Below are 22,953 nucleotides of genomic sequence, written 5' to 3' on the forward strand. Positions count from 1 at the left end.
TAGCGGGAGAAATGCGAACTTTCAAGAACTGCACTGCCAGCATCCGAAGATGTCTTGCAAAAAAATGACCTGCAAAGCAGCACAAACGCTGCTTTCCCAGAGGGTGAAAAAGCGAAAAGAAGACCGGATTCAAATTTTAAGGGGGGGGGATGAATGGGGGGGGTGTAAAAAAAAAAAGAAGAAGCGAGGAACTTCCTGTGAATCACATCCTATTGCCCTAGAAACGCCCACCCGCGCCCGTGATTCGCTAGCTACGTGAGGAACCAGCCTGAGCGCAATGTCCTAAAATTAGGTGTCAGCAAGAGCGCTGGGCGCGGAGAGAGGCGGTTTCTCCTCTAGACGGGCGGAAAGCATGGCCAGTCGGCTGAGGAAGGCGGGCTCTGTGTCAGTGGAGCCTCTCCCGCCTTCCTCTGTACCGGCGACCGAGGTGCCACAGGGAAGGCGAGAGGGCAGCGAGGGCTAGTGGTCGCGGCGCAGGAAGAGCGGCAGGGGGGAGGCTTCAGCAGTGCGGAGGAGGCGCCCCGCGGGGCTGAAGTAAACAACCCCCTCCTTAGCCCGAGCGAGGGAAGCCCCCGGAGCGCCAGAGAAAGTTCAAGGACTTGCCGCACCAATTCCCTCCCCCTTTCCTATTTCCGCGGAGATCCTCGCAAACGCGGGAGGAGGAGGCGGAGGAGGAGGAGCGGCGGTAATCATGAACCCCAGCGGGCAGCGAGGATTAGGCAAGGCGGCCGCCGGCGGAAAAGACCCCTGGGAAGGGTGCCTGGAGGTGGCGGTGCAGCTCGCGCTCCAGGCGGGACAGGTGAGCGTGCGGGTGGGGATGGCTGTCGTATAAGGGGCTTCGAGTTCAGGCCACACGTGGAGCCTTGAGAGCAAGCAAACCCTAGTAGGAAAACTTTCTTGGCTCTCCTCCCCCCCCATTTGGGGGCATCTGTAAACTAAGGAGGCTCCGCACTGCGCTTTGTTCCTTCTGCCTTTTGTAAGATTTATGTCGAGATTTCTTGCTAACCTGAGTTGCAGCTGTGTGCAGATCTTGGGACCTACCAATGCACAAGCCAGCCTTCACCAACATGGATCCCTTCAGATGCACTGAGCTCTTTTTCAGAGATTTGTGTCTGGAGGGGATCAGGTTGGAGAAGAAGTGCATGGTTGCCCTTATGTTGATTTGGGTGCAAACACATCAAGTTCATTAGGTTTCAGTTACTCCTGAATGAGGGCAGAAACCTGCACTCTACATGTTCCTTTAGGATAAGCTGTAAAAGAATGTGGTGATCACATATAGGAGAACGTGCTCTGTAATAAACTTGGGTATAGGCATATATTTTATCATTTTGGTGTCATTGTTTGGTACAGATGCTCATTTTTATTGGATATTTGGAACTTAGGAAATGCAGCTATACAAGTAAAATAAATCACAAAGTGGACTCAGCGTATTTACTTTCACCTTTACACAACATTATTTGAAGGGTTAATATAATGTTTTCTCTCTATAGATCTATAATGAGTGGTCTTGAGCTCTTCAGCTCATTTACCCCTTCATGAAGTTTCAGATTGTTCATTGACACATATTTATTATATGAAAATAATAAATACGAATTTAACTAACAGCACTGCAATGAATAATAATACTGTGTTGTCCCATCAATCCTTGAGTGTTGATATTAACAACTTAGGGGACCTTGATCTAGATCCAATCTTTCTAGGAGATAGGATGGTGAATTTCTCATGTTTTCTTCATGACAACTCTGTACAATTAGCTCTCAGTTCAGTATCATCCAGTGAGTTTCCATAATTGAGGAAGAACCTGAACCTTGATATTTCAGGTTTTAAGTGCTTTTAAAACTGAGCTCTTAACATTCAGCATGAAATTATGTCTTAAAAAGGAAAAATAAGGATCACTGGAAACTCTGCCATAAATAAATAAAAAATAGTAATAGTCATTTGAATAATAAATTCTCTACTGTGTGTTTTTATAAGTGCTTTCTTCCTACATTAGTTTTTTACACCTGCACACTAAATTTAAGAAAGGACACAATATTTCTATTCTCCCAAATAAGAATGATCACAACATTTCTTATTTTAGTTTTTCTTCTGTTTAAACTGTCCAGTAAACAGTAACCTCTTAGGAGAGATAAAATCAACTACTCATTTTGCTAATTACATAGTGATAGTGTCTACTGCAAAAGCATATAATTTTATTGGAGGGGGGCCTATAATGATGGAGTACAATATTATGATATTTATACCCTTGCATCCAGTTCCCTGTTCTGTACAAATCCACATTTAACATTACAAGTAAATAGCTGTTTAGTTTGGGTTGGGTTGGGTTAGCCAACACCAACACATTGTTGCTTTTATATGTCATTTTTGAACAAGAATGTTTTTTTTAACACAAAGCACACTCCTCCTTTTCTATACTTTTATTCCTTTCAAACAAATTATGTCCTATTGCTCTATTCCAGGAATACAGCCATCCTACCAAGTCTCTATTATACTCAATAAACATATTTTACTTTACAGTGATAAAGTCATCCTAGTGGTTCTCTGTTGTGCTTATTTTATCGTATTTGACTCTCTGCTGAGAGTCCAAGTTTGTCTTATATCCCAGGCTCTTAACATTAATGTATAGACAACAATGACCATGAGGTTTATTCCTCATTCTGTTTTGTTTTGTTTTTTGAATGGTTTAAAAACCCCATTTTGGCAACATTAATTCTTCTTACAATGTACAAGCCTTTACATGAAGCCCTTCAGGATTTTTGTTTACATCTATCATCCTTTTGTCAAACACATTTTTACAGTCCTAATGAAGTATCACCCATCTTCTGCCAACAATATGTCACCTGGATGATTTAGACAAAAGTCCCGGAAATCAAATACCCCCTACTGATTTATAGTATTGTTTCCCCTTACAGTCCTTTTCATGAACTGAAGGGACAGATGAGAATATCACTGAGCCCTGCGGATCTTGAGTGTCTTTCCAAGATTTTCAAAATCTCATGCAATATAGTTGTAGCTGTTTTTTTGCAGAACTTTTTGTACCCACATGTATTAGCAGGAAAAGCCTATTATCAGTGGATTTGATAAATCTTGTTTTGTCATGTCTTTGATCTTTGGGCCTGTCAGATGACACACTTCATGAATCAAAGAGTCTGGTCAGTATCATTTCTTTTAGTTTTTCAAAGTGATGAGTTGCCAACTACTGCAACTCCTTTGTTGCTTTATAGGGCAAAGTTTACTTGCTATTAATAGCATATGCTTAGAGTAGTTGCCTGAGGCTGAAACCTAAGTTATGTTGCTATCTTACCTTTCTGTAGCAATAGTAGGGAAGAAAGGAAATGTGGTTTGCATATCCTGTATATTTCTGACAAGTTCGTTTAACTCTTGAAACATAACAAAAAATGTTTTTTGATTATGATGATGACTGTCCATGAACTGGATTTTACTTGTGGCCTTCCAAATAGCAGTTGGATAACTTGAATATCCCATTTTGCATGTGTTCCTATATTTTCAATTGAGTTTAATATTGTGTACCTAAAAAGAGGCCAGGTTCTTCAGCCCAGGAAACTTTTTGATGAGTTATGCCAAATTTATACAGAATAAGAACATATTTCTCCACAGTTTGGTATACAGTATTGGGACTTGGGGTTGACAGTGATTTGTGATATTGCCCTCTTGGAAATCTGCTCTGCCATGTTTCAGGTCCTCATTAGCAAGTGATCCAGTAGGTGATTTGGGTAGCAATGATTGTCTGGTATTAATAATGACCAAAGGGTTTGGTCTGGAAAGGACAAGTTGTGCATGCCTATTTGTGATTTTGGGCAAATTAGGAACTTTGCTTGTTGCACAGCAGAGTGTTTTTGTGAGCTCTTAGAGCTCATTGGAGAGCAGGAGGTAGAAAGCTCATTGCTTTTCATTTGGGAGATTTCAGCCCTCCATATCCTGAACTTCATGGTAATTCTAGGCCAGTGATGGCAAACTTTTTAGAGACCGAGTGCCCAAAAAGGTGCGCCGCCCCCCACCCTGCCTGCCCACAGGGCCACTCACCGCCTTCAGGGCCCGCCACAGATCGCCCAGCAGCACCATGGCGGCCACACCCTCTGCCCACGACCCACAGCAGTAACTGTGCACGATGGGGTGTGAAGGCAGAGTCTTGTCTACTCTGTCTGGCTGTCACATCCTTGGCTGCACTGCTGCGCGTGGGCCACGCTCGGGGGCGACTCTCCAGGGGGCCTGCTGGTGAGGGGGTCATGGGGGAGGCAAGGCTGGGACAACGGCTCATGTGCCCACAGAGAGGGCTCCAAGTGCCCCTTTGGCACCCATGCCATAGGTTCGCCACCACTGCTTTAGGCAGTCTTGGTGTTGTACTAGGTATGGTATTCATCCTCAAGCAGTTGACATATCATCTGATAATGAAAGATAAAGATTAAATCTTTGCTGTAGTTAGATTGCTCCCTGTTTGTTATGAGTCTCATCACTGTCGAGAGGCTCTGTAGGATGACAGGACCAGCAGTATTTGGATAATCTAGTCCAGTGCCTAATGAATTTAAATGGATTTCAGAGAGCATTTAGGATTATGCTGAATAATCTGGTAAATGGCTGTTTTGAGCACCTGAGCAATTTTTGGAATATTGAAGTAACCAGAACACTTGATGAAATCACCTCTAACCAGTTGCTAATTCCATATTTTATGTATGAAATCCTGGCCATCCTGGACTATTCCTGCATGCTAGTTCCAAGGGACAAGGTGGCAGAAGAGATACCTAGAGTACTAGTGGATAAAAAACAAGAGCAGATAGGATTAGATACAAGTAACTGTTCATATTTGATGGCAAAAGGATGGCAAAGTAATGCTTCTTATTGTGATTACAGATGGTGCCTCTGCAGCCCTCTATACAGTTACTTGCATCCTTTTGAGGGACACAAAGCAGAAGCTTTCTCTGAAAGCCACGTGAGATTCTAGGGCAAGATTTTATACATAAAACTACTCAAATTCCCTCTGGTCTGGACTCTGCACAGAATGGGTCGTGATTGGATTAGCTCTTGTGAGGGTAACTTAAGATTCATTTCAGCTTCTTAATTCTGAAGAAGTATATAGGATGATCTGTGGAAAATGGTCCACCACATGATTGTCCAACCTTTTGGCTTCCTGGGCCACGCTGAGTGAAGAGGAATTGTCTTGGGCCACTTATAATATATATATTTAATGTATATAAATAACAAATCTCCTTTATTTTTAATATTTTTACTATCTTGGAGCCATATTACTCGCTATCCAGGACCACTGGTTGGACATGCCTGATCTACACATGTAACCTAGTCCATGTTCCATTTGGCTGTTTAGAAAGCATAGGAGAATGCATGGGGTTCAGTAGTCCATGTATTATTGAACAATGTGATTATGTCCTTTATCCTGACAATGGTGTACTCTTTCCTGAAGAGCCCCCCCCCCAGACCCAACCAATTGTGGCTCTAGCTCAGTGGTTCTCAACCTTTTTAATGCCGCGACCCCCAACCGGTCGTAAGTCGAGGACTACTCAACCAGTCGTAAGTCGAGGACTACTCAACTGGTGCAGCACCGTTTGCAGAATGGGACTTTTGGCGGGCTCAGCAGGCAGAGACAGCCTGGACAATTCCTATTGGCTTTTGAAAGCCAATAGAATTAGACTCTATTCAAGAGAGTCTATTCTATTGGCTTTCAAAAGCCAATAGAATAAAAGGGAGTAGCACAGCTAAGGAAAAGGGGGAAAAATGGTGGACTGCGTTGTTTGGCGACCCCCGTGAAATGGTTGTTCGACCCCAAATGGGGTCCCGACCCACAGGTTGAGAACCACTGCTCTAGCTCCTCCTTTCACGTTGTTGAGAGTGTGGTAGAAAAGGATAATCCAGACCCTAATCAAGATTTTGACCTGGGCATGGGACAGATACCATATTAGTCTGAGAGATGAATTACATCATGATCTCAGTGTACCCATCCTGGTTCTTTCAGGTCACACAATAACCTTCAGTACCATCAACCATTGTATTCTTCTGGACCATTTAAGAGAACTGGGAGATGGAGGCACTGTTTTATAATGCCTCTGTTCCTTTCTGGGTAGCTGGTGTTAACCCTTTATTGTATGGTTTTAAGGCAGCTGCAGGATCACCTACTTAAGATAGGCAAGAGTATAAGCAACAGTATAATGCTTCTCTGAATATGTCCCAGTGTTAGCACAGAGGTTCCCAGCCATAACTTCCCTGACAGCCTTTCGGAGGGCACTTAAGATTATCCTATTTCACAGTTCTCTAAATCTCAAATTGGGAGTGGGTTTACTTTTACTGAATATTGAAACTATATTTATGTTTTTATGTAAATGGCCATGAATCCAGAATGTCATAAATAAATATGCCTTGTTTGAAATCCACGGGAATATCACTATGTCAGGTAAATATCTGTATGTTTGTAGGATTTTTTCAAATAAGGACTTTAAATAAAGATTACAGCTCCAGCACTTTCTTTACATTCCTGTGAAATAACAGATGCTTTCAGTCATGCTTAGCTTCTCCTTGCTCTTTTAAAGACCTTCCGTTTCCCTTGAGTTTACTTTAAAAATATTTCTACTTACATGCCTTTAGAATGGAATTTGTATTGTAAGTCATTTTTGGATACTGTGCAATGGTCCTTTTTGCCTCACTTAATAATTTACTCTGAAAGAAAGTGCAAAGAATTAAAAGATAATATTTGGCAATATAAGGAGAAGCAAACAATGAAGAAATTATAAGTTTTATATTTTTGTATCATGTATATCCTGTTTGGCCCATTTTTTTAGTCTCTAGAAAATTGTATATATAATAGTTTTAGCAGAAACCAAAATTGTTTTTATAGTAACAATTTCCATGGTACAGACTGTATAAAATTATAGCATGTCACTATACACTCATTAAGGACCAAATTCTGGACTCAGTTCAATCTTAATTTAACCAGTTTAACTTATTTCAACTCAGTTAAGTCAAAAGCAGTCCATTTTTTGTCGTTGTGATAGTGTGCAAAATATTTTCTTCTGATAGCTTTTGTTAAAAACACGTGCGATTGAAATTCTAATATAGCAGTTACTGAATTCATAATGTATACATTTATACAGTGACAAAGTGTTAGTGTCCTAATTTTGAGGCAAAAATCTGGCATCTAAACAGCAACCATTATTGAAGAAAATTTAACAGAAAAATATGATAATTATGTTAATCAGCACCAGAATCTTCTGGAATAAAATGCTGTACTTTACATGTGATATCATTTTAGAAGTTACTGTGTGCATAACGAAGAATTATATTGCTTATTTCCATTGAGAATTTAATGCAGTTTTTCAGAAATAATGGGAAAAATCTGTAAAACAATGTATAATATTTTCTTTCTAGATCATTAGAAAAGCTCTCACTGAGGAAAAGCAGGTATCTACCAAAACATCTGCAGCAGATCTTGTGACTGAAACTGACCACTTGGTGGAAAATTTAATTGTTTCTGCACTGAAAGAAAAGTTTCCCTCTCACAGGTATGTCTGGCCATGACATTATTCTACTGGTAATTTTTGAATGAATGAAGATCATAATTAGGTGAACAGATGTTTCATTTCAACAAAACAAGCATGTTTCACATGCAGAAACTTTCTGGAGAGTATAGATTGGCAATAACCAGATATAGCCTTGGTTGTGTTACGTTGCCACATAATGATCTGGTTCTTAAACATACTGTGCCCCAATGGAATTTGGTTGCATCCACTCTCTGAACCTGGATGATAATATTATGGTTAAGGTGGTTTGCACAAATGGTTTGTTAGCTTAGTTTATTTTTCTTTTATTTGAGTGCTTTTAAGCTGCTTCTGTTGTATGAACAAGTTTGCTCATTTTAGCCAGGATTCTAATCCTTGTGATTAATTCTGCTTCAAATTTTCAGACATAAATTAAGCAAGAATGAAATGGTTGAATAATGTGGCTTTTTCAACAGCTCTATCTCTACTACTCCAAAGCTCTGCTGGTTGGGGAATTCTGGGATTTGAAATCCATACATCTTAAAGTTGCCAAGTTTGAAAAACATTGCCATAGATAGATAAAAGATTTCTCCAGGTTATGGCAGAAGATTTGAAAAGCTATACCTAGAAATGGATTTTCAGCCACCATTCTTGTCAGCAACTGACTGTTTGACTTTTTCTGCTACAAACGTCTCTTAAGTGTACCAATATGCTAGGACGGGGGTCCCCAACCTTGGCAACTTTAAAACCTACTGGCTGGGGAATTCTGGGAGTTGAAGTCCACAGGTCTTAAAGTTGCCAAGGTTGGGGGCCCCTGTCCTAGGAAATTTGTAGAGACCAATTTTTTTGTCCCTAGAACTTCATCAGATGAAAGCAGAGCCAGGAGGAGCGGAGGTAAACAATTAGAAGAGTCACCTTTTCCAACAGTTTCATTTTTGCTTTTTTAAGTTTGAAAATTTGAAGGAGAATTATTCACAGGGTTAGAATTCCACACACTTTAAAATTGTGAAATTTGAAAAACACTGAGCTATATTTATAGTAACTAACTTTATAAATATGTGCCTAATAAATACATTTGACTTCATTTTAAAGTCTCTTGCTCCAAGTTCTCCATTCCATGAGCTTAATCGATAAGTGGGGATTTGAGACTGTTATTTCTTGGTCTTAGGTCTTTCATTACACTTAAATTATATTATGTAATAGCTGTGTATATGATTAACCTTACAACACCTTTTGAGAACATTTAGAGGAAATAGTGGCAAGAATATTATTGTCCAAAGCATAACAGAGATTGTAAAATTTTTCATACACTTGCAGAGTATAGTAAAAATATATCTCTTTATAAGACTATTCACCTATTTTAGTTTGAGCTAGGGGCACAGAGACATTTTCAGACTATTCTAAAATGAATGTTTGCCAATTTCTATTGTGTCGTTCTTGTTTTAATTCTCTAGTCTTTGTTGTCTTAAATCCAGCTTTAAGGTTTCCTTGTAAGGTTCCAGTTATAGATGGTTACAATCTAGACCAGTGATGGCGAACCTTTTAGAGACCGAGTGCCCAAACTGCAACCCCAAATCCACTTATTTATTGCAAAGTGCCAGGGCTGGATCAGCATTGTGGTGCCCTCAGGGGGTCGTGGGGGGCGTGGCCCACTGGGTGGGCATGGCTGCAGTGATCACAGCAGACTGGGTGAGCGTGGCCAGGGCTAGGGTGGTATGGGCCAATTCTTAGCCATCTCCGGGGCATCTCCGGGGGACCAACGCCACTTGCTTGCTCACTTCCTGCCCTGTCGCTTCCAAATGCCACGTGCTCACTACTCCAGAGAACTCTGCTGGGGCAATGGCGCGCGTGCCCACAGAGAGGGCTTTGAGTGCTGCCTCTGGCATGTGTGACATAGGTTCACCACCACTGATCTAGACTTTCTTTGGGCAATTATTAATGTTTTGTTTTTGTTTTTTAATTATTGTTTACAAGAGGGATGGGCTGGGATTACAATCTTACAAATTTCTGAAGAACTGCAGGAAACTGCTTTTTATTCATAATCTGAACACTCTCCCTCCAGCATATTCTACCAGAGGAAACAGCTCATTTTGCTTCAATTTGTACATAGTTCAAAGAAAAAGCCTGTGATTTATACACTTTGTAAATGTTCTTCTGGCTGTCATTCAAAAGAGGAATGTTGCAGAGAAAGATGAAGAAGCAGTCATTGCATTTTTGCATAAATAAGTAGATTTCTCATTCATGTTGGCATGTGTATAAGAACTTTGTCCCTTAAGCCTTCTTGAGATCTTTTGATCACGATGTTTTAAATTTCTTTTATTTAAAGATATATGTAACAGAGAACGTTTTTATGCTAATTCCTAGTATGCTGTTCAGGTATGAACCTATTTTATTAAACAATACATCTGCAACTGCTTCAAATGCTCCTTTAATTCTAAGTTTTTTTAATTTGAGTCTTGTCTATACCAATGTTAGGTTTATTGCTGAAGAAGCTACTGCTGCAGGTTCAAAGTGCATACTCAATGACAGTCCAACCTGGATTATTGATCCTGTTGATGGCACTTGCAATTTCGTACATAGGTAAAGGACACAGTGAAAACCTTGTGTCAAATGACACAAGACAGATTGTCAAGCATCTTTAAATCCGTGAAGTATCAATTGAATTTCTATGCGTGTTGAATCCCTTCTAGTTTCATAGAGTGTGTTAAAATATAGAAGGAGATTGATTCCCAGGAGGAAAGGCTACATTCCGGAGAAGCAAGAGGCAACACAGTTGACATATCATGTGGAGGAGAAAGAGGCTAAAGACAGCCCCTCCATAATAGCTACGGAGTATATTGTGCATGCAAACAGTAAAATGCTCAGTCTGGCAAGATTTTGTCTATAGGTGAGAAACAATAAAGAACTCACCTTGGAAGGATCACTATGTGTCATTCTTGATTTTGGGCCTGACACGGAGCTTACAACTATTTGCCTGTTTTGCAACAAGCAAATTTGTGCACAGGATTGTATCAAATGTATTTGTAAAATAAATTATATATACAACTATCAAACAGCAAAAATCAGATCATTAATTTGACCTACTTCAGTAATTGCTGTTCTTTTAACAAATTAGTCTGTTGAGTATTAAATTGTCATATTCTGGATCATCTTGAATCCTATTTTTTTTGGGGGGGGGAGGGAATTTTCATTAGTCTACAATCTTTGGTTCATAAAATACTTCCTAATGGAATGTATTAAAAGGCCTATTTTTTACCCAATGCTGCATGGTGAAATAATTTGGGAAATTGGGCTGAAAGTTATGGAAGGAAAAATAATATTTATGTTCTCAAGTTATAAGGTGGCAGCAGTTGTTAGAAAATTACTTTTGAACTCTAACATTTATTCTAGAAAAGCAGCTGCTCCTCTCTCTCAGTCTATTTCTGGTGTGACAATATCCTGTGATGGCAGCAGGGAATAGGAGCAACAGCTAATTGGTTGCGTAGATTCCTAAGATTTAAAGAATGGGGAACTTTCTGAGAATCAGATAATTAATCATTGGAAAAGTCACAAAACTGTCCTTTAGGGTCAGAATGCAAATCAGTTTTCCAACAATTAAAATTTTAGGACAAATTTAGAATTTTATCTCTAAATATAAAAAAAGTAAGATTTCTTACCTGAGAACCAATGAACAAACACTATCACAGTGTTGATATGGTAAAAGTCATTGTTCAGAAAATTTATTAACATATATAATGTATTTATTTACACAGGTTTCCAACTGTAGCTGTTAGCATTGGATTTGCTGTCAACCAAGAGGTATAAAATAATGTTCTGTAAGTTTGTTAGGCGTTAGTGTTAAAAAATGAAAAGAAAACCAGATTTAATAAATTCACCCGAATAAATCTTATACAACATTTTTCCAATTTATTTTGTGATATTTGTGGAAATATAGATTTCAGTGCATAAACCTACTTATAATATTCAAACCATCCTTTTGATGTTTTTTTACATAAAAAATATTAGTGATTCTTCTCTTTACTAAAAATGTTTTCGATAGTAAAAATATATGTGTTCTAGCCATGCAGAACACTGTTGCAAAGAAACAATTACAGAAGTACTCCTTAACCTAAATCTTTTTCCTTACACTAAATTGCAATCTGTGAGATACACTTGCAAAGTTTATGCTTTTAGGAGTGGCATAGTGCTTAAGCAAATGACCAATCAATGAATCAAATCAGTTTATTGCAATCATAGACCAGCAGTACTGTCTATCACAGGGGTAGTCAACCTTGGCTCTTTTATGACTCGTGGACTTCAACTCCCAGCTGGCTCAGGAATTCTGGGAGTTGAAGTCCACGAGTCACAAAAGAGCCAAGGTTGACTACCCCTGGTCTATCAGTTAAATCACAGGATTAATAGCTCTCTGTATTCTCTATCATCTCATGTTACTGTAGAATATTTGTCTGGATTTCTAGAAACAATGTTGGTAGCCAGTATATGGCTTTTATGCTTTTCCTTTAGAACAGGCAATCCATTGAACTGAGTTTCCCTACAAAAAATAACCAGTACCTTTTCTCCCTACCTCAATTTGCCCACTTTGCTCACCTGACATCCACCCTCGCTACTAGACAATGTTGAAAGCCATAAAAATGTTGTGGTAGCAAAAACGTTGGATTGTGCAAACTTTGGAAGCACAATTACCCTTCATATTCTGTAAACTGAGAATTGCTTTGGGGTGAATTATACATCATACGTCTTGATAGTAGGCGATAGGCAATGGAGAATTCAAGACAAGGATGATGGAACACATCTGATAAGTGATTATGCTTGCAGTGAGTACTCTGCAGAAGACATTTCTTGTATTTCTCATTTAGTAACTATGATGTAAAAATTAGCCATTATATAAGGGGATGATATATTTAATTTCCTGTAGCTTTTATCATAAGGAATATTTGGGATAATTAAAATAGTGTAAACTGCAATCTTATGCAGTTAAAAGAGATTTGTTTATACTGATATAATGCAAATTGCATTCATGTTCCTTTTCTTTTCTTAAAACCTAAAGCTTGAATTTGGTGTAATTTATCACTGCATTGAAGAACGATTATACACTGGTAGAAGAGGTCAAGGGTCATATTGTAATGGCAAAAGGCTTCAGGTGTCAAAAGTGACAGGTTGGTTTAGATTTTGTAAACACTATAAAATTTATGCATATATATATATATATATAATAGAGTTGTCACTAATTTTAGATAAAATTAATGTATCTTCTAGGTAATGCCTACTTTTTCTTAATTCAGTTTAATAATATTTTTGCTAAATCACTATAAATTCAGCTCCACTAAAATTAAGCTCTGTTTAATCCTATTGCTAGGTGTCTGGGCACCCAGAGTGGGGGATGGAGGGCAAGTGACAAATCATGTGTTGTGATCTCACGATACAGAAATTTCAACTTATACTTTTGCATCAGGCACTGGGACACAAGTATATCAGGAAGATTCTCTTATTGATGTCACCATGCATTGTTGTAGTCTCAGTTTGCTATGGATGCCCTCAGCTGGGTATATCTTCACTGGCAGACAAGTGAGCCAAAAGTAGGGTTAGGGTTATGCTATGGTTGTTACAAGGACATTATGAAAAACAGGCTATATTGTTCTGGAGATACAGTGTAAAACCACCTTTTAACAGATTTCCCTGGCAGTTCACAGAGTTCAGACAATTTCTTTAATGTTCACGACCTCTGTTGTCTTATTATTGTATAACTTTAAGAGCGTAATTACTAATTTGGTCTTGTAAGGATGAATTAGAAGACATTCCTGTTCTCCCAGACATTTATGCATTAATTTGTTCCACATTTTGCATTTTACTGGAGTATGTACATATGTAAATGCGTACACATGAATTGGTTTGGTTTGAATTGCGTAAATCACTTTGCAATCTGCCTAGAGGCCTCCCGTTATTGAGTGCAATAACATCTAATATTGTAAATAGTATATGCGTGCTAATAAGAAATAGTTCAAAACTCCCAATACAGTGATTCACCCTAAAGTATTTTGCATCTATTTCTAGAATAGCAATGGATATTGTACAAAAGTTTATTAAGCTGTTGTGTTGTCTCACCTTTCTTTCTCAAAAATATATATCATTTGCATCTGACATTTCCACTCTGTTTTATTATCTTTATTACAAGATCTAAAATTTAAATCACATGGCCTTTGAATCTCATAACTTTAAGTCTACCAGTCCAAGTAAAGACCTAGGGTTAGACTAGAGCAGGGGTAGGCAACCTTGGCTCTTTTATGACTCGTGGACTTCAACTCCCAGAATTCCTGAGCCAGCCATTTGACTAGAGTGATCAAATGCTGTGGATTTTTTGTGATATATAATGGGACAAAGATTTATTTCTCAGTTCTAGAATGGCAATAAAAGAACAGGTAGTCCTTGTTTAGTAATCATAACCGGGATTAGTAACATTTGATAAATCAGTCACTAAGTAAAATCATGACTACTTACTATTTTCTTCAGTTTTCCTTTGCTTTACAGATCTGCAAATGTCATAAATGTAGGGATTCGTCATAAAGTTACTTTTTTCAACACAGTTGTAATTGTGAACAGTTGGATTTTTGGATAGGAGACCAGTATGAAATCCCATGCTATAGATTAGATTGTGAAGTTAAAAAAAAAACATACCAAAAGAAAACAATGGAAAGCTACTTCCAAACTGCAACCAAGAAAACAATGTAGACATGTCCATTTAATCAGCAGGCATTTGGTTTGACTCCATGAAATTGTACTGTTAGTATGGTTCTAAATGTATTTAAATGTTACCATAAATGAAATCAAGTTTAGTGTTAATTTTTTGCTGTGGTCTCTGGCATGCCATTCAAAGATCAGCTGTGGGTTTTGCCTCTAAAAAGACTTCTTGAAAATGATTTCTGCATCCAAAGATATAGAACTCTATAAAAGAAATTAGAATAAGCTGTTGCCTTAATACATATCTATTATTTTTCTTACAGATATCACAAAAGCCTTGATTTTAACTGAGATTGGTCCAAAGCGAGATCCCGATACTCTAAAAGTCTTTCTCAGTAACATGGAACGATTGCTAAAGGCACAGGCACATGGGTAATTCTGTTTCCTGGAAAATTAATAAACTTAGTAACAAGAAAATTGTTAATATAATATTTCGGTTAAGTATAGCAGTCAGAAATCCAGTCAGCCAAATCAACAGTTTCATAGGTATTCAAATGCATATATGGACTGTGCCATCAATAGCACCCCTCGTATATCAAGAGAATTCGACCCCTGAGGTATATTTGCTGTAGTGCTATCACAGTCTCGTTTTTTGCACTGAATTCATGAATTCCATCACAAAAATAAGCTGTGTTTGGCATAATGTTAGACTATAAAATGTATTTAATGCATGCTTCCCTCTTCATCTTTATTGCACTGGGCTCTTTAAAGAAAGTGTTGTCTGTGTAAAATATCATGTTCATACTGGGCATTAAGGATAAAAATCTGTAAAACAAGTAAAAATGTTGAGTCCAATATTTGGAAATGTATGTCACTGCACAATCACTACATTATGAGCAAAGCTAGGGTTTAATGTTATTTGCAATTTTTTCAACATTTATCGTAGGGTTCGTGTTATTGGAAGTGCTACTTTGGCACTCTGTCATTTAGCATCTGGGGCTGCAGATGCATATTACCAGTTTGGCTTACATTGTTGGGATTTGGCAGCAGCTACTGTTATTATCAGGGAGGCAGGTGGAGTTGTGATAGATACATCAGGTAAGCAAATATATTTTAAGAAGTACAAAGTATGATTTGCACGTGATACCACTCCTTCAAATTCAAAAGTTTATTTTTTTTTGCCACAATCTCATTCTAGACTTTCCTGGAAGTCCAGCCTTTAGGAAAGAATGTTCAGAAAAGTGTGAGTCCACATTGGGGGCCTTAGAAATGGGGAAGGAAGAAAGCCAACCTATGTAGGAAAGCCATTCTGTATTCTAGGGCAGGGGTCCCCAACCCCCAGTCCATGGACCGGCACTGGCCACAGCATGCCAGAAACCAGGCCGCATAAACGACCAAAGCCCCATCTGCGGGATGCAGACAGCACATAAAACCACACCTCTGGTCAATGGAAAAATCTTTTTCCACAGAACCAGTCCCTGGTGCCCAAAAGGTTGGGGGCCTCTGTTCTAGGGGTTTAATGTACAATTTTAAAAGTTTGCAGATACTGTGCTTCTTATTGTACAGTTGCAGTCCCTAATGGCTTATTATTATGACAGGAAAGTCAGGTTGGCTCAAAGCAAGACTTCCTACATGTATCCCACAAGTGTTTTGGGTGATATCAAGATGGACTTTAGGACAGGAAATGTCTGCCTTATTTTTCAGCCAACCCCTGTTCTATTCATACTAGTTCTCCACCTTCTTCTGGAAGGAGGAAAAAAAGACCAACACTCAAAAGAAAAATTTGGGATTTCTAAGCACTGCTATGGAGCTTAGGTGAAAGGGATTCTGAAGGGAGAAGGAGCAAGAATGAGAAACTTTGCATATCAGAATAAAGTTTAGTAATGTTGTTCGTATATATATATCCCAGATAAATGCACATAGTGGACTACACAAAGAATTGATGTCTTCATCACAAAAGAAACATCTAAACTATTTTTCAATAAATTTTTCTCCTAGGTGGACCTTTAGATCTGATGTCATGTCGCGTAATAGCAGCAGGTACCCAGGAGATGGCCTCATTCATCGCTCAGGAAATACAGACTATTCACTATGGACGTGATGATGAGAATTGACCAGACATCAACCTAACATAATATGAAATACGACCTTTTGGAAATATTTCACTTCTTTTAAGATGAATGGCTTTTAGAAACTGTTTCTTGTACAGTTTGTAAATCAAACATATTATACAAACATTTTAGTTGCATTTTAGGAAGGTGAAAGAGGTGTATTTGGGCATTTGTGTGTGCATGTGTGTATGTGTGTGTTTGGGACCTTTCCCTCTTTTTAATGAGAATATTTTTCAGTTACTTTTTTTTTAATGTTAAGCTCTTTGAGGCTGTAATAGAAGTAGGGACGTTTCTGGTTTCACATAGAATGAGAAATAAAGTTTATGTTTCAGATCTCAGGTATTTTTTTTTTTGAACAAGTAGTGCCTCAAGTGCCCTCATCCAAAAATACTTGAGTGAAAGTACTATTTTTTTCTAAATTTAAAACAGACCTACTGAGCAGCTCTTGAGATAGTTACATTTATTTACACACAAGTATGGTAATGGTACATATTCTTAGAAATATGTATTATCCTTGGATAAGTAAACAGGTACTAAAACAGCTGAATAAGGAATGAATTTTTTTAAAAAACCATTCAAACATTCTTTGGCTTGATTCAAACCCTATACTATGTTTTTTAAAATAACATGGAAGATTTACCAAGATGCTACTGCTCACAAAAGTTTCTTACTAAGCACATAGGTAGCCTGATACCTAGTCTATAATCAGTGGTGATTATGTGAATGGAGCACTATATATTTTGACCACTGCTGGATATCAAATGACCAAGTTACATCTCTTGGTGACTTCATAGATATTCTTGATTTTCTTGATAGCAATACAGAAGTGATTTTCTATTGCCTTCTTCCAGGATAGTGTTGCATTTGTTTGTTTACTTCTATGGTAGTTTAAAGCCTGGTATTTTCAGGATGTTTTCCTCTGCAATCTTAATTAGACTCACCTCCGCTTAGCTTTCAAACCCAGGCAGGTGCTATTATATGCTGAGATGGCCATTGTGTATCCTTGAATGATTATTGTGGAGAAAAATAATCTTTCAAATTTAAAACTAGCAGAGAGATTCCTGCAATGTTGAGTTAGAATTCCTTGAAAAGTGCTTTGTAGCTTATCCTGTGGAACAGAACTGAAAAGAAGTACCTCACTATTATACAAAAATTGTGGCTGGACATGTTACAAAAACTACTGTTTTCTTGAATGGAAATGGGCATGACTTGGGCTATCATAAGCAGCACATAACTTTTAGAACTTTGGTTTACATAATGAAATGTTGCATATTTCCAAATAAATGCCTAAGAAACAGAAAGTACAACAAAAGGGATCCTAACCTAATCTTTTCACTGATGTCTTGTTTTCTATATTTGAGTATTATAAATTGTTGTGATAAACTCTTATGAGCCCCCCCCCCCAGCATTCCAACTAATACAATCTAGGAATAGTTTACTATCTCCCTAGATGTCAAAATTAGGCTTTAGATTTATGTGAACTAGAGTTACTGACAATGACTCTATGGATTAAATGCTGGTTCTAATAATCCATGTTCTATCCAAATGCAAGAATGTTACATTGGCCATAGTGTACCTTGTCTCAATATCTTTCAGTCCTAAATGCAGTGCTGATAAATGGCATTTATGATACTTCTAAATAAATATCTTTTTATGAATTTAATTTAAACCTGAACCAGTTATTCCTGTATGTATGAAACTAAGAATTTGGCCCATTCTCTTAAATATTGAAAATATCTTTTCAGAGGTTTTAAAAATTGAATAAATGCTTGTTTTAAAAAAATATGTATAGTGGATTGGATCCAAATTTAATTCTAGTAAAAATAGAGCTATTAAAATCAACAGCACCTCATTTAAAAACATGTTTGAAATAAAGAATTTGCAGCTGACTAGTTTTTGTTGCAGGCTAGCCTTGCTGCTGTAGAATTTGATGACAATTATTAAAGGAACCACTGAAGAAGAGATTCTTCCACTATTCGATATTGCCAAAAATTTGCCTCCCCTAAATCGATCTTTGTATGTGAGCAAAAGTTCATCAAAGGTTTAACTCTGTGATGAGAACTTTGTTACTCATTCTTAAGTGTGTTACAATAGCAGTTGCCAATGAATCACTTCTTCCTTTCTGTGCCACTAATGTGTTGCTGTATGAATTGTCTCATTTTTCCATATTAAAGAGCTTTGTGGTTTGAGTACTTAGAAAATGTGACATATCTTTAAAAATGAAATTTTGAAGTTAATGTGTATAATAAAGCATGTATTGTGCAGTTAAACCAGAAGGGCCTAAGAATGCAGGTGAAAAACTACTAAAAACAAAAGCCATCATTAATTCTACTTCAGTAAATTTATGTCAATCCCTTTGGTGACAGATGCCTCTCTTCACTCACCAACTACATAATAGTGAAGAAAACATGACATTCCCATCCATCTCCCCTTATGATTGGAAAATTTCTGCCATTTAACTTTTTTCCTGTCTGTAGTTATCAAGATACAGCTGAGAATCAGACAAACTTAACTGAAATGTTAAATGAACTGAAACATTAAGAAGTAATATGTAAATAAGATACTAAGACAGGATCATAAAATATGATACACTGCCATTGCATGAATGTTTAAAAATGATAGTGTATGCACTTTTATGCACTGTTGCTTTTATAACAGCACTTCTATAGCACTTCAGAATGTTCAAAAGCACTTCCTCAGTATCACTTGCAAACCTTATACCGTAAATGCCGGCGTATAAGGCAACTTCGCGAGCGCTGAAATTGGTGCCAAAGACGAGGGTCGTTTTATACGCCGAGTCGTCTTATACGCCGGAAATACTGGTAGTTTCCGGCGTATAAGACGACTTTCTAGGAATGCGGCCCGGCTATAAAGACGGGGGTCGTCTTATACGCCGGCATTTACAGTAGTATTCTTCTAAGATATTCCTCCAATATTCCCCTTCTATAACAAAACATAAAAGGATTAGATTATAATCTGCCTAATGACTAATTTAGTGGCGGGTACAAGATTCAATCAGAATTTGCTCTTAGTGACATAGGGGCCAAATTATATATTATGCTACATCTGTACTCTTGTGCACATTACTTGGGTTAAGAATCAAAAAGATGCAAAATATGATCTGAAGCTACATGCCCATTTTTTCTTTAATTACAAAAGCGATGAGGGAAAATATTTAAAATGTGTGAAAGAAGATACCCACCTCTATTGTATCAGTAGTTATTGAAGTCTAATTCACAGAATTTTATCCATTGGCAGAATACAGGCACTAGATTTAGATTAGATTATGATCCACATGAACTGTCCCATTCACCCCTTAAAAAAAGTGATGTGGATAGTAATCTGAATAGAAAACATGGAAACTAGGAAACAGAATAATCTTTCTATAGATCGAAAAGAACATATCTGGTTGTGAATTGAATATTAAAACCAGTAACAATCTGAAGCAGGGATTTGTCTGAAGCAAATCTGGATGGAAATGTTTTAACTTACCCATGTACCAGAGTTGCATTTTTTAAAGAAAAAAATAATGATATATAAAGGCATCAAATAAGGATTTCACATCTAGTATTCTTAATTTTCCCACCCCTCATTTTCCAATACAATGGTTTCTAGGAAGTTTAATAGCTTAGCCATTATTTTCTTATATATGTTTTATAACAGGGCAGATAACCTAAGCCTCATAGGCTAATTTCCATTTTTTGTGCAATGGATCGGGTCAGATGTCTGGGAAGAAAAGCCCCCCCCCCAAAGGCTACAACAGTATGTGAGAAAAAGTGGACGTCCTTACCTTCTTTGGATTCTTATCACAGCCCCCTACTGTTTATCCCTGAGAAAATGTATGGTTCTTGAAAATAAGTGTGCCTACCTGTGCTTTACAGAAAATATTTTAGGTGGAAAAATATATATAGTGGAAATTACTAAGCCATCATGTGGTGAGGTGACCAATTATTTTGCATGTATAAGGTATTCAAGAGCTGTATGGTCATGAGTTTTTGTGCATCTTTGTTGCAAGAACTCTGAAACTTAACCGGTTTATGCTGTTTATACATACATTATGAGCCATTTGGTGTTATGTTCTTGTTCAGTTACAAACTCTGTATTACTGGTTGTCTGCTTTTAATCCAGACATTTCTACCTCATAGGGGGCTATGAGGAATAATATGTAATTATTATTCAATAGAATAAAAGTTGTTTCCAATGGATAAAGAACTATATCATGATATCTAGAATTCTTTATTAATGTATGTTTGTCAAAATAGCTTCATTTTCCAATAAAACCAAGAGGCAAATGTGTATTATACATCTGTTTTTCTGTTATTTTTTAACTTAAGAGAAATTGTACTGAGGCCTGATCCAGATGTGTGCGGGAACTTACCCATTTCCCTTAGTCCATTTGTTTAGAAGAATTCTGCCTCACAAAAATATAATTTTTAAAAAAAAAACTCAGCAGTATACAGTAAGTTAATTTTTCTAAAGAAAGAGGTAAGAGTAGAAAGAGCATTAGAAATTCAGATCAGGATATGGCCAATATGTACTTCATTCTAAAGGAGAAAGGGCAGCTATAAGATGTGTATTGTATAGCTTAGCCAGGATTAGCTAGAGTTGCCATCTTTGGAAAACACTAGCCTAAGTTGAGGCAAATCTATATTCTATAACAGTGGCCCCCAATCTTTTGGACACCAGGGACCAGTTCCATGGAGAGTGGGCCTAATTTTGTGTGCTGCAATGGATGGGGCTTCACTTGTTTGTGCGAACTGGTTTCTGGCATGCTGCGGATCAGTGCTGGTCCAAGGATGGGGAGTTGACCTGTTCTATAACACAAGTGGAACTACTTAGCTTCTATAGTACCATAGTTTTCTTCCCAGTAGAACTGCAATCGGGGGGGGGAAATAAAAACAATAAAAATATTAAATATTTCACAATCAAGTCTGAGATTATCTGATGTCTAATTGTGAGTATTTTTCTCCTGCAGGATTATTTTTTTTTTACTTTTATGTTTACTACTACAATGTCAATTGCTTATATTATTTGTTTTTAATTCTTGTAAGCCACCCAGAGTCACATTGAAGTGGGCATCCATGCAAATTGAAATGATAGATTACAATCCTTTTCTATCTATCTAAAATAGATCAGGAGAAATTTAGATAACCCTTAATTTACTTGAGTTCAATTTGAGAAAGGCATGTGAATGCTCAGGTAGTTTGTAGATGTTATGTCAAGGCTAACGTCTGTGATACTGCATCAGAATTCTTGTACAATAAATGAGGTATTGGAAACTTGGCATATTTTTAAAATAAAATACATTGATAAATAAAAACTATATCGGTTTATCAAAAATAAATCTTTTTATTAGTTTTCTATGTTAGTTTTCTATAAAAAAAATAAGTCTTGCCAAATCAACTTTCATAGTTTTAGTTTGGTGAATCATAGTGTGTTCAGGAAATAATTCCTTCACCTTCACCTAGTTCTGACCGATTTCATGCCTCCATTTTGGCTTTACTAAAATTTATCTTAAGTTGTCCGGCACACTATTAGATCTGGAACCTCAAGCAACATCCTAAACTGCATGGAAAGCTATAGTGATATACAAATGAAAATGGGTATCTCTTCTCTCCAGACCTTGTCAGAGATTGGAAAGAAAAATAAACATAGTGGAAGGGTCAAAAGGATGTAAGGATAGTGTAAGTACACTGGTAATTTCTACACATTTTTATTCCTGTGCATTAACTGCCTGAAGGATGAGGATTTATGAATATAGCATATATAATTTTCAGCAAAGCATTTGACAGTCTCTCAGAATTTGTTGACAAGAGTAAATGTGATTCAGATGATCCTGTTCTTTGACAGATCCAGATTGGTTGAACGACAGGGCTATTAACAGCTCTGGATCAATGTGGAAGAAAGTAGCACAGGAAGTACAATGTCCTCTAATGTGTGAGTTTATCATAAACTGAGTTTGCAGGGCAATGCTATTGTGAAACAGTTCATGCAGTTTTATACAGAAGCAGTACTATAAGAGCATGAGAACAGTCCCAAATGCTACTCAGATCATATATGAATACTGTGTCTGCTCTGTGTATCATAGTTCAAGAAACTCACTAATATGCTGAAGGTGCAGTCTTACAGTACAAAGCTTGGCATATCCAAGCAAATCTGGAATGCAGTAACTTTTGTCTGAACATTTGGAGAACTGTTGCCATTGTGTATCAATAATAATGCTCGGCTGCCTGGTGGATTTCTATGGTCTTCAGAGTAGCCAGCGACAGAACAAACCAAGTTCTTCAAAACATGGGTTTGAAAGAGTTAGTTATGTGTAAAAGAAAAAGCTTGGGCCGAGGGAATGTAAGCATTTAAAATATGAATAGTGATCAAGAGTTTTGTTTTCTAATCTAGAATCAAGAGTCAGATACAAGACCTTCCCTGGAGGAGTAAATACGAAATTATGAAAGATGGATCAGAATAAAGCCATGCTTTTTCTTGTAGCGTAGTACAGTTGTGAAAGGTGAAGGGAAATAGCTTCAGATTATAAATTTGTAGACCACGGACTGCAAAAAGATCCAATCGGCCTAGTGCCAATAAAAGCATCCGGCGCCAACCACCCAAACGAAGATAAGCATTCTCTGAAATCGCTTCCCTTTTGCGTGTTGGGTTTCTGTCCCTCT

At 37.5% G+C, this 22,953-nt stretch overlaps 1 protein-coding gene across 1 annotated transcript; it reads left to right on the forward strand.

Moving 5' to 3' along the window:
* The first annotated feature begins 295 nt into the window (after positions 1-295).
* IMPA2 (inositol monophosphatase 2) lies at positions 296-20,591 on the forward strand. Its single transcript, XM_039339251.1, has 8 exons — positions 296-799; positions 7,393-7,526; positions 9,978-10,082; positions 11,255-11,300; positions 12,550-12,658; positions 14,501-14,609; positions 15,124-15,275; positions 16,176-20,591. Exons 1-8 carry the CDS (start codon positions 692-694, stop codon positions 16,289-16,291), a joined length of 879 nt encoding a protein of 292 aa, XP_039195185.1. The 5' UTR covers positions 296-691; the 3' UTR covers positions 16,292-20,591.
* The last annotated feature ends 2,362 nt before the right edge of the window (positions 20,592-22,953 follow it).

Source organism: Crotalus tigris, unplaced genomic scaffold, assembly GCF_016545835.1.
Source record: "Crotalus tigris isolate CLP2741 ecotype Arizona unplaced genomic scaffold, ASM1654583v1 scf7180000017731.4096049, whole genome shotgun sequence".
NCBI classification, from domain to species: Eukaryota; Metazoa; Chordata; class Lepidosauria; order Squamata; family Viperidae; genus Crotalus; species Crotalus tigris.

Coding starts and splice junctions, on each gene's coding strand:
- IMPA2 (XM_039339251.1), top strand. CDS start 692: ATGAACCCCAGCGGGCAGCGAGGATTAGGCAAGGCGGCCGCCGGCGGA. Junction 12,659..14,500: donor TCAGGTGTCAAAAGTGACAG/GTTGGTTTAGAT, acceptor TTTTTCTTACAG/ATATCACAAAAGCCTTGATT. Junction 15,276..16,175: donor AGTTGTGATAGATACATCAG/GTAAGCAAATAT, acceptor TTTTTCTCCTAG/GTGGACCTTTAGATCTGATG.